The 13,120-nt window shown below is 40.5% G+C and overlaps 1 protein-coding gene across 2 annotated transcripts in view; it reads right to left on the reverse strand.

Moving 5' to 3' along the window:
• Positions 1 to 6,429: 6,429 nt before the first annotated feature.
• PRIM2 (DNA primase subunit 2) overlaps positions 6,430 to 13,120 on the reverse strand; it is a 99,304-nt gene continuing 92,613 nt past the window's right edge. For both annotated transcript variants that reach the window (XM_087945399.1, XM_026665234.2), the window contains one exon: positions 6,430 to 7,190. In XM_087945399.1, the coding sequence (XP_087801525.1) occupies positions 6,966 to 7,190 (225 nt within the window). In that variant the 3' untranslated portion in view covers positions 6,430 to 6,965. The remainder of the gene's footprint in view (positions 7,191 to 13,120) is intronic.

Raw genomic sequence — 13,120 nt, forward strand, 5'->3', positions numbered from 1 at the left:
TGTTGCATCAAATCTCTGCCCCACAAGTTAACGTGAAGGCGCAGAACAATCGGTTGGACAAATGCAACAGCCCCTCCCTGCTGTGTTTTAACTCTAAGAATCTTCCTACTAACCCGTGCGCCTTGAAGTCCTCCGACTCCTCGAACAGACGGTGTAGGATCTGTCGGCCACTCCCTAGGCCACTCACTTTCGCTGATCACAGAGACATCTGCTCCAGTGTCCAGCACTCCAGTAAACTTTCTGCCTTCAACCAAAAGAGTTAATTTTGGTTTGTCATTTTGCCTAATACCTTGCATAATAGAAAACACACTAGACTCCTTAACCCTATACATAGATCCAAATCCACCCTGACGAATTCCATCTGACTCTCATAATCCGAATCAATAACCCCAGGAACCACAAACAATTGATGCCTATGAGCCGATGATCTAGGAAGAAGAAGACCCACAGAAACCGGAGGCAACGGTCCATAGAAACCGCTGACCCCAAACAAACTACATGCGGAAACCCCAATTCCAAATCCTCGGCTAATGGAAGATCAATTCCTGCTGAACCTTTAGTAGCTGGCGACCACATCTTATCCCTACCTCTCTGGTGGCTCCAACCCTTCGGACATTACTTCACTCTTTAGAGTAGGGAGAATGCCCTGATCCCTGCTTCCTAGTTTTTCCCTCAGAATGAAGTCTGCACTGATTTGCCCAATGGTATCCTTTTTACATTTCGACATACTGATTTAGGACGAACACCCTGTCCCATTGATCTCTTATTCTGCTGACTTTGACCTCCTCCAGGAGCCCGACATTGCGCTTTAAAATGTCCAGGCTTCCCACAATTGAAACAATTCCCTTTTGAGCATGTCCTGCTTGTAAAGCCAGAGCTAAAGTTTCCATGTTAAAAGACTGACTCCCAACCTTCCTACATGCATTAATCAAATCCGCGATTTTCTCGCTCTCCACTTGCTACAAGTGGATTTAAAATCTTTCTGCAATCTGTGTTAGCTTGTTCTACTGCTAACTTTAAAAGCAACTCTTTCTGGGCGAATTGATTATCAATTTGTCTTTCAATAGCCAATTTCAGTCTGCTAATGAAATTTTCATAGGGTTCATTGTTCCCTTGTTTGATGTTAGTAAAGGTCTTCTCACCATCTTCGCCGTCAGGGAGAGCCCCTATGGCTTGAAAAATTAATTGTGGGAGAAGAGCTTAACCCCTCATCAGGCATACCATCTCTCTGTTGTTCCACTGTTGTAAAATTACCAGCTCCGTAAAGCTGATCTGGGGTAACATTTGCTGTTCCCCTCTGTACTGCCAGCTGTCTCCATTTCTGATCTAACACCAAATATTGAGCTGGAGTTAAAATCATATTCAACAGAGCTTTCCAGTCAGCCGGAATCATTTTATTTCCATAACCAACTGCTTCTAACAATGCCTGAGTATATGGCGCATCTAACACCATATTCTTTTGCTGCTTGCTTAACTTCCCTCAAAATCCTGAGAGGTAAAGGCTTTCCACTCCCGCTGCGGATTCAACGCAGCGTCCATGACAATTTCTACTGGATTAAGTTGAACTTCTACTCCAAACTCCACCAAATCATCTCCTGATAATTCCCCTCTATTCTTTGCTTCTTGAATAGCTGCAGTAACTGCATCCACCTGAACCCTTAAAGGTAAACTCTTATCCTCTGACAAAGTATTTCTAGCGCCGGACAGTCCCCCAGATTTATCTGGAGGTGCCGCCGGCGGCAACAAACGTACCGCATGGTAAAGCGGCAAACCTTCTTCGGGGGTGCTAGGAGCGGTTGTTCATAAGTAGCTAACGCATCCATAATCACCCTCCAGGTTAACAAAATTGAAGAAGGGGCACGAGGTTCCTCATGCAAAAATTTCCCTATCTTTTTCCAGGACTCTACTTTAATACTACCTCCTCCGGATATGACTTAATATTTTTCCAAACATACTGTAGTAAGTCCTCAATTTCTTTCTTTCCTACAGCACAACCCCTACTGCCAATTCCAAACCCAAAACTATTCCCAATGATCCTCTCTCAATTCCCTGATGTGCTCTTTCTGAGCCTTCGAGAGATCTCCCCCATACTCACGAAAGAATCTATCTTCGTCCAGCGAAGAAGATGAGGGCCCAGTCGACGTCCGCGACGATGAGTATAGGATGCGGAAACGATAGCCTTCCAAGCTATCACGTCGGGGTCACCATTTATGGTGGACTGACATTCAAATGAGACACAGGGAAATGTCTGAGAAAATGCCAGCCCTGGAGTGAACTCAGGTAGCAGTATTTATTGAGAAAAAGTAAAACAAAAGTACAGTATGCATATTCAGAAAACAATGACCTCAACAGAATTACCTCACCAGCATGAGAACACACAATCTTGGAAAGTCCCAGATGTTACCTTACTAGGATGAGATCATACAGCCACGGAAAGTCTCATGGGAAAGTTTGGAAAGTCCCATGAGAAAGCACAACTGTGTATCTTGAACTTTTACCTATTTTCCTGTTCCTTCTAAACTTGCAGAATCAAACAGGATGAGACACTCATGAGCAAAGGTACTCCTACCCCCACCAAGAATGCCTATATCCCTAGACTTATTGCTAGTTATTCAAAGGCCTTACAGAAAATGATAAAATGATCAATAGATTATATTACCACACACATTATCCCATCATTCAAAGAAGCATTGATACTTCATGATCCCTGCATCTTATCCCCTCCCAGGAAGCACAAATCAACCAGGAGCAAGAATCCAGCCATGTGTGGTAAAGCCTACCACGACTTCCACTCTGTCTTCTTCCCTGGAGTCCACATTTCATGCAAGTCCCATGTGATTCTGCAGGTCACCACCTCCTTTAGTTCTTCTGTCTGCCCAGATGGCATCTAGTTCTAAGGAGCTAAGAGCAATGTTGTCCCTGGATGCCTAGCACAAAAAGTACAAATGGTCCCTAGGTAGCTCAATCCCTTATTCTTCAAGAGGAGTACTGTTGGATAATTCCATCAATATAATAAGGGCAGATAAGATACAGTGGTAGGGTGTGAACCGAGACTGTATTTATGCTCCCCCCCCCGCCCCAGCATTACTCTGGTTTTTTCTTCTATCATTTAATCTCTTGGAGTTATAAAGCCATGGAGAAATCTTGAATTAACAACAGATAAGGCTACTCAGGAGCAACTTCATCCAAAACCTTTTTTCCTCTTATATAATTCTATTGAGTGATTGAAAAAGTAAGAAATGCAATTGTAGCAGAAAGGGGAACCTCACTGAGCACCAGGGCAGTTGCCTTTTGGGTGAAAAATTCCAATATCTCCTTCCTCTCCCTTAAAAATTATCTCCTATCACGAGTATTTAAGATGAAAGTGTTAACAAAGAGAAATTTGCAGTGAGGCAAGAGCAGTGAAAGACTTTCAGCCCAATCTACCAAATAGGTTTGTCATGGGGAAAACAGGAGGTGGAAGGTATGTTGGATATGTTCATACCTTAACCATTGTTTGTAAAAATAATAAAGGTGGATACAAATAGATAAATAAAAAATACCAGAAGATATAAAATCCGGTTTAACTTAATCAAATAGTTTTCCTTTTTTTGATTTTTAAATACTGTAATATTAAATCTTGAGAAGCTGTAAGCTCAACATATCACCAAGCAAGTTTCCCTAGGTTAAGCTTAGATCTCCAAACCTTGTAGGAATGGGATACACAGAAAGCCTCTCCCAAAAGAGACAGCATGCACTCAAGTAACAGAGGGTCACATCATGTCTAGAGAAATACACTGCTCAAAAAAATAAAGGGAACACAAAAATAAGACATCCTAGATCTGAATGAATGAAATATTCTTATTGCTTTGTTCATTACATAGTTGAATGTGCTGACAACAAAAATCACACAAAAATTATCAATGGAAATCAAATTTAGCAACCCATGGAGGTCTGGATTTGGAGTTACACTCAAAATTAAAGTGGAAAAAAACACTACAGGCTGATCCAACTTTGATGTAATGTCCTTAAAACAAGTCAAAATGAGGCTCAATAGTGTGTGTGGCCTCCACATGCTTGTATGATCTCCCTACAATGCCTGGGCATGCTCCTGATGAGGTGGCGGATGGTCGCCTGAGGGATCTCCTCCCACACCTGGACTAAAGCATCCCCCAACTCCTGGACAGTCTGTGGTGCAATGTGGCATTGGTGGATGGAGCGAGACATGATGTCCCAGATGTACTCAATTGGATTCAGGTCTGGGGAACGGGCGGGCCAGTCCATAGCATCAATGCCTTCGTCTTGCAGGAACTGCCAACACACTCCACATGAGGTCTAGCATTGTCTTGCATTAGGAGGAACCCAAGGCCAACCGCACCAGCATATGGTCTCACAAGGGGTCTGAGGATCTCATCTTGGTACCTAATGGCAGTCAGGCTACCTCTGGCAAGCACATGGAGGGCTGTGCAGCTCCCTAAAGAAATGTCACCCCACACCATTACTGACCCACTGCCAAACCGGTCATGCTGGAGGATGTTGCAGGCAGCAGAACGTTCTCCATGGCATCTCCAGACCTTGTCATGTCTGTCACATGTGCTCAGTGTGAACCTGCTTTCATCTGTGAAGAGCACAGGGCGCCAGTGGCGAATTTGCCAATCTTGGTGTTCCCTGGCAAATGCCAAACGTCCTGCACGATGTTGGGCTGTAAGCACAACCCCCACCTGTGGATGTTGGGCCCTCATACCACCCTCATGGAGTCTATTTCTGACCGTTTGAGCAGCCACATGCACATTTGTGACCCGCTGGAGGTCATTTTGCAGGGCTCTGGCAGTGCTTCTCCTGTCCCTCCTTGCACAAAGGTGGAGTAGCGGTCCTGATGCTGGGTTGTTGCCCTCCTCCATGTCTCCTGATGTACTGGCCTGTCTCCTGGTAGCGCCTCCATGCTCTGGACACAACACTGACAGACACAGCAAACCTTCTTGCCACAGCTCGCATTGATGTGGCATTCTGGATGAGCTGCACTACCTGAGCCACTTGTGTGGGTTGTAGACTCAGTCTCATGCTACTACTAGAGTGAAAGCACCACCAGAATTCAAAAGTGACCAAACCATCAGCCAGAAAGCATAGGAACTGAGAAGTGGTCTATGGTCACCACCTGCAGAACCACTCCTTTATTGGGGATGTCTTGCTAACTGCCTATGCTTTCCACCTGTTGTCTATTCCATTTGCACAACAGCATGTGAAATTGATTGTCAATCAGTGTTGCTACCTAAGTGGACAGTTTGATTTCACAGAAGTGTGATTGACTTGGAGTTACATTGTGTTGTTTAACTGTTCCCTTTATTTTTTTTGAGCAGTGTATATTGATGGGGTCGGTAAAACCCACTGACTGCAGACTATTTTGGTCTGTCCGGTTCACAGATGGTTACTTAGAAACTGAAAGAATATTTGTAGTGATGGTGGTATCATTTTCTTTTATACTCCTGCTGAGTGTTGATGCTCGGTTAAATAATTGGAACTATTAAACTCCATAAACCAAAAAAGAGAGAGTTCTTTAGAGAAGCTAAAAATTGATAGAAGCCCGCAATTATGAAAGACATACCTGTGTAGCAGCCAGTGATTTGGAAGACAAAACTTTATAGCTTCACATTCAATTGAGAATTCACTGCTTTCAAATTCTTAAAATGCCATGAATTGTGAAGAATAGCTAATGTATTGCTTTCTACAACTTCTGAATACATAACTAGTGCATAACCACTTCAGCATATAGGAGCCTGCACTAATGGCAATTCATTGAAGCATTACCTGAAAAGTAATAGGATTACAACTTATACAGCAATTGAGATAATTACTGTATATGCTAGAGCATCTCATTAATGGCTACAAGTCTACTGCACATATCAGTAGCAAAGATTTTTAAGTTCCTGCGCACACACAAAAAAGCCCACCACCTTCTAAAAAAAAATTGCATACCTGAGATTTTACAACTATCACAGACGTAGCTAATAAAAAAAAAATTAACTCCATCAAGTTAATGGAGTTTCCTCCAATGTAAGTGGTTACAAAATTGAACCTTAAACTGCATTTACTACTTTCCTTCAAGGTAATTTTAATGAGATTTCATTCATTCACTCTTGATTATGTAAAACTAATTTCATTTATTTGATTTAGTACTCTAATGTAAAGTGCCAAAACTGATCAATCTTGAAATGGGAACTTGCATCATAAATACGTAGTCTTTTTCAGAGATGCAAAATACATTTTAAAAATCTCTGATTTTCATAATTATACCAGGTTTCCTAAACACCCTTATCTATATTAGTGCATAGCTCTACTTCTAATGTACCCAGTTCATTGATGTTTGTTTTTTATCTTCATGTTTCACATGGACAACTTTCCTACAAAGTGGGATCATGGTTGGAACCTTAGAAGCAGGTATAAAGCTACTCCTTTTTAATTGTACAGGCTTTATTATGTAAGTTTAACAACATGCATTTAAAATCTTCATTTCCTTTTGAAAGAGGCTTTGCCGCTTGAAATCACAGCAAGAAAATTTTGCATTTTAGGAGAAATTCATAAAGTAATCATGAATTGTTTATGATACAATAGATCTTGCAGGAATGACCTAAAGTGCATTATAAATATCTGCATTTCTCTATATTTAAAACCAGTTCTATCAAGGAAAAAGTCTTGGGAGTTAAAAGAGAATGAAACAGAGTGTTGGAAAGCCTACAGCTCTAGCATTTATTTGCCCATGGAAATAGAAATGCGACCTGAATCATTTTATTGCTCAATCTTGCAACTGATTTTTTGTGCTTACAAGAAAGTGTTTGTTTTTCAAAACTTTTTATATCACAATACCGTTCCACACTTTCTATGTAGAACACAACTCCGCACATTTACAATGTCTTTACATGTCATTCATACAGCACCACTTTGAAATATAGGAAGATAACAGGAAGTAAACGGGAAAGTGATGGAATTGTTTAATCTTCAGCAAAGTAATCCTCAAGTCCCTCCAGTTCCATTTCTTCTGTTGCACTTAAAGAGGAAGTCGTAGGAATATCTGCCCGTGTCCGGCTGCTGTGTTTCAGCTGGGAGCTTTCAAGCTGCCTTTCATCTTTTTTTATTTCTTTGGTGACGCCAAGTAGCTGCTGACTTTCTATAAAGTACTGATTAGGATGGCTCAGAGAAAAACCAATTTCTTTGACCTGTATAGAAAAAAAGGGAGGGAAAGCAGCATGTTCAGTTATTATATTCTGTAAAATTTTATTAAATTAGCTGGAATGAAAGAATGCAATTTTCAGCATCTTATTTTCTCTGTGTCCTCCCCGCAAATGTTCTTTTTTTTAAAAAGATAGCTAGAATGTAAAAATCGTCTTTTATACAGGTGCTACAAAAATCTAGGTGAAATTATTTCTTCTATTATTTTTAATGGTAATTTTTGCCAAGCAGCTATTCGTGAAAACCATACTGCATGTAAGTTTTCTGTAGAATGCACACTGACTTTACAACATTGTTGAAATGTTGCAACAATTCCATTTCAAAGGACAGTTTGGCTAAACACTATAATTGGATTTAACCATGTCTTTCTATCAGTGGTATGGATGTAGTGGTAGACCTATTTGCAGTTTTAGGATTTTCCAAAGCATATCAGGCAAAAAGAGAGAAAGAATAAATATTATTGCATTCATAAACTATGTTTTTCTGGCCTCCTTGAAATAGTGATTTCTTAAAGAGTCACTATTTGAGAGAGACTACTTAAGAGTCAAAGCATATTTTGAGACACGATTGCCTGTATTTACTGCAAATCAGAGCAAAACTAAATATTAAAATGGCAGACAAACATAAGGGCTGCACTATAAAGGCAATTCATTTCTTGCTTTTCTGCTTTTACAGATTGATCAGTATACAAGCAGCAGCAACAAAGCTAAACCACATCCCCTGGTTGTACATTCAGTTTCTTGTAATTCTTGTTAAAGAGACTTGTTTGCTGGTTCTTAATTTACAGTCCTGTATGATTTTGCGGGGAGGAAAAGCCCCCTTACTCCCTAGAAGAAGGAGATGAAAAACAAGGTTCCTATAACTGGTAAAAAGGATTTGAAAGGAGCAAATCCCTTGGCTACTAAACAAATTGAAGATTTTGTCAGTTTTTTTCCTGGTATTGCTTTTGGCAACTTTGTAAATTGCTGTGTATCGACTCTCCCCTCACTTTGGAACAAATCAAATCCTTTGGATTTATAATTTCCAGCTGATTCTGAATCCAACATAACAGGCAACCCACCGCATGGATGCACAATTAAATCCAAGATGCCCTCTCCGCTGCCTTAATGTCCAACTGCCAATCTTTTACTTCTAGAGAGAAACAAGCAGCTAGACAGGTCTTAGTTTAGAGTCTTCAAAGTCAGAGTTTGTTACTACCAAACCCTTACTGTATTATTCACCATAAAAAAAAACTTAGATGTTTTAATTCAAGGACATTATTTTCAAAAATAAATGTAGCTATTACATGCTTGTAAACAAGAACTAATTTTTAAATTAAAGAGAATGAAAAAGAACTAAAAATTAGCCCTGTAAGAACAGGCCAAGACTCAGCTTAGTTCAGAATTGTGTTTTTCATAGTAGCTGACCAGATGCCTCTTGGTTATTTCTTCAGTTTTTACCTGCCTTTATTTTTGATCAGATTAAGGCAGCATATCGGTACAAGCCTAGTACTCCTGCCTCCTTTTCCTTCTCCACTTGCTCCTTCAAGTTGAAAAAAACCCTTGATGGCCCATAATCAATCACTCAAACATGATTTTATAAATTTTGATCATGTCCACTCTCAATCTCTCATGGTTTAAGCGAAGAGTCCCAAGTTACAAGCCTTTCTAGCTAGTCTAATGAAGAGAAGGACCAGGGGAGACATGATAGCAGTGTTCCAATATCTGAGGAGCTGCCACAGAAAGGAAGGGGTGAAGCTATTTTCTAAAGCACCTGTAGGCCAGACAAGGAATAATGGATGGAAACTGAACAAGGAGAGATTCAACCTAGAAATAAGGAGAAATTTTCTGATAGTGAGAATAATCAATCAGTGGAAACACTTGCCCTCAGACGTTATGGGAGCTTCATCACTTGAGACTTTCAAGAAGAGATTGGACTGCCATTTGTCAGAAATTGTGGAAGATCTCCTGCTTGGGCGGGGGGTTGGACTAGATGACCTACAAGGTCCTTCCAACTCTGTTAATGTGTTCTGTTCTTTTATGAAAAGGGGTTCACGTCTTCTGATCATTTAGATCAGTGATCCCCAACCTTTTGACGCTGCTGCCCGGTACCGGCATCAGCTGGCGCCGCGCCCGGTATCGCATCAACTGGCGCCACCATCTTTTTGACGAAAAGTGCTTCCGTGACCTCACCGGAAGCACTTTTTCGCCAAAAAGATGGCGGCGCCAGCGCTCCGGTGAGCTTTTCGGTAGAAATGGCTTTCTACCCGGAAAAGCTCACCGAGCGCATGCCGCCATCTTTTTGATGAAAAAGTGCTTCCGGTGAGCTTTCTACCCGGAAAAGCTCACCGGAGCACTTTTTACCAAAAAGATGGCGGCGCCCAGCAACCAGCGGCCCGGTAAGACTTGTTCCGCGGACCGGTACCGGTCCGCGGACCGGCGGTTGGGGACCCCTGATTTAGATGACCCTTTCTGCATTTTTTCCAATTGTTTTTTCAAACTTGGCAAACAGAACTGCCAAGATGTAGATGTACAAGAGTTTTGTATAATGGCATTGCATTTGGGTTTCCTAAACCTTTTCTAATAACCCCTAGCATAGGCTCTGCCTTTTTTGTGGCAGCTGCACATTCAACCAATATCTTTAGTGAGAAAGATCTTTATTCTGGTTGGTTAAGACTGCTCTGACTTCATCCGTGTAAACATCACTACACACTTACTCAAACTGAACCCCATCCTCTTTCACATTGGGTTGACTGTTCGCCAAAGAGACCCTTTTGGAGTTTTTCATGCTCACATTTGATCGTTTCCATTCTGGGTAATGTAACCCCACCTGCACACTTGGCCAGCTAACTTTGTATCCCTAAGTCAAAATCATTTATGGCAGCAGCCCCCAACCTTTTGGGCATCATGGAGAGAGGTGTTTCCACAGACCGGAGGGGGCATAGTTTCATATGTGCCTGCATCCCTAGATAAGGCTTTGCTTGTTTGTGTGGCCCGGTTTCTGGCATACTGAGAATTGATGCCAGTCCATGGATCGGGGGTTGGAGACTTATGGGATAGACATGCGTGTATGAGATTTTTTTAAAAATTGCATTCTAAAAATCCACCTTTATAGTACATATGTCTGCGTGTGGGGAGATGTTGCAAAAAAAAATCTAACTGTAATTATTCTTCTTTTTGGTTGAAATGGTAATTTACGCCCCAAAAATGCCCAGTCACTTAAATAGAAACTAAAGTTCTGCTGCCCAAGGAAACTAAAATCGAACACATTTATTGTCTATACTTAAAAAACAAAAAAAAAGCAAAGTAACCCCTCTCCCCCTTCTAATACAGACTGACACAACAATAAAAGGACATTAGATTAAAAGCAGCTTCCTCTACCTTGCACACCTTGCATTTTCATCTTCTAAAGCTAAACATTTTTCTTCATGGAAAACTTGGCATTCTTTTGGCGTTATACTACAGGGCTTTAAAAAAAAAAAAAAAAGCCGAACCCATGATGTTGAACCTGTGTGATCTTACGGCTTTAATCAAGAAATTGCAGAATGGCAGGCGATAATGAGGCAAGCTGTTATTCTACAAAGGCCATATGGAATTATTTCTTATTTATACACTTTCTCAAATATATGATTTGATCAACCAAGAAACCAAGGTTTGACCACCAGAAAAACTGAAATGTAGACCAGCCTTTCTTCTTTATAAATCCTTAGAAAGGCAACATTTTGCACAGTATCAAAAGCATTATGCTTGTGAAGCTACATTAAAACTGGCAGTTTCCTTATAATCATGGATATGCGCTTTGCCAAGTTTAATGGCAACTGCTCTAATTATTACTGTTTATAACCTAATAGCTCTGACAGCTTACTAACATATTTCAACACACATTATATTTACTAAGAATATTGGTTCAGCCAAATCATTCATGATAGCAAAGCATTTAGAGGCATTCAAGCACAAGTACATGAGCGTGAGTGTAAATGCACAAGTTTATCAGTTAAGGCAAACAAATAATTGACACAAGAAAGAAATGGAAATGTATCCATATCATAGGTGAGGGATACAATTATTTGTCTTGACTGGCAATACAGTCATCAGGCATTCAGCCTTCTCTTATGTTCTAGCAGTGGTTTAGTCTTACAGGACTCCGTATTTGATTCTTTCCTTTCTTAGCCTACTAGAGTTAATGGCCTCTGAGGAATACAGGACACCAGAGAGCTACAGAGCAGCCTTTCTCAAGCTTTTTACTCCAGAAGAAACCTTAAAATAATTTTCAGATTTCAGTCAATCACTGCATAAAAATTATCTTGTCTCCAACTAGCTTGGTAGTATGTGTGAAGGTTAAAAAAAAGATTTATTTGTAATTATCTTTTGTGGAAATCCTAGCAAAAATGGGGACCAGCAGCTGAGCTGAAGCGCATGAAAATACCAACTTTCCAAGTGCTAGAATTTTACAGAACTTAGAAGTTTTACAAACAACAACATAACAATCTCTTGTGGAACCCCAGGGCTCCATACAACCTCATTTGGGAAATAATGCTCAGAGCCAACAATCATGATTAGAACTCTACTGTAAACAAGCTGTTTAAGCTGCAATCCTTCATGTGCTGCTCGGGGAGGAAGTCTGACTGAATTCCACAGAAATTACATAGAAACACATTATTAAAAAATGTGTGCATTTCTATTTTAATAACCAGCTATTCTGTGATCTCTGAGGGTCAAAAAGCACATTAAGTCAATAACCGGTGACAAAGAACCCTCACTGAAAGTCTCCACTTTCACTACAATATCTACAATGCCAACAACTTTTTCACTGATCATGTATTATGTTGCAACTGTGAATGCGTCTATGCCAGTGATGGTGAACCTTTCAGGTACTGAGTGCCCAAAGCACACAAACGCGCATACCCAAAATGCAAGGTGCCCCCATGCATGTGCTCCCTGCACATGTGCCCACGAATGCACAGCAGAGACCTGGAGGCCAGATGGCTGGCAGGAAGCGTGCGCGCATGCATAATGGAGCTGAGCTGGGGTGACGGCACACAAGAGGGCTCTGTGTGCCACCTGTGGCACATGTGCCATAGGTTCGGCACCACTGGTCTATGCCATAAGCGGGTTATATCTTTATGTCATTGTTTTATCTCATTTTAATGATGTTGGGCTGTTATAATACCAATAGGGAAAACACACACACACACACACACACAAACACACACACACTTATTGCTTCAAGCTTTTTTGCTTATAGTTTCAATGTTTTTGGATCTAAAGCTTAATTTGATATTTGACACCTAAAAGTAAATCCAATTTGAAGCTCATGCGACTATAATCATCTTCCGTTCCTCAATATATTTTCAAATACTGTTCCAATTTGCATTTTTAAAACGAATACATGTGCTTTATTCTTTTAAGGCTTTGCTTAGAATTTAACCTGTATTCACAAATATTTTCACTCAACATTGTTGGAAGAGAACTTTCATTTACCACTATGAATAAGTATTGACCAAATCCAGAATCAAATACCACAATCAACAAGAAGCCAACAACAGTCAAGAATAAGGCTAATGGTATCCAAAGATGCTCACTACGAATAAGCAATGCACAATATCAAGAGTGTGACTGTGTGAATAATAGCTACCTCACTTTTTTTCAGACAGGATCAAGTAGTTCAGGGCTACAGTTCTTTTGCCCCGCTTGTGGTCTTCCTAATAAGCAAAATGCTGAACTTTGGAACTTTTACAATTGGATCCAGCACAATCTTTAAGTTCTTATCAAGTAGAACTTCCACATAGTAAAAATACACTGCTGATCCTCTGTGCTCAAAGGGCCCCTTAATATGTCTTCTTTGTCTACAATTGTTTTTGTTCATACTTTGAGAAGCAGAGTCCTAAGAAGGTCAAACAAGCCTTCCTGTTAGAATATTTTCCCTTTGTATATCAGAT

Source organism: Notechis scutatus, chromosome 1, assembly GCF_049901735.1.
Source record: "Notechis scutatus isolate UNSWTSFEM ecotype Mainland chromosome 1, rNotScu1.2, whole genome shotgun sequence".
NCBI classification, from domain to species: Eukaryota; Metazoa; Chordata; class Lepidosauria; order Squamata; family Elapidae; genus Notechis; species Notechis scutatus.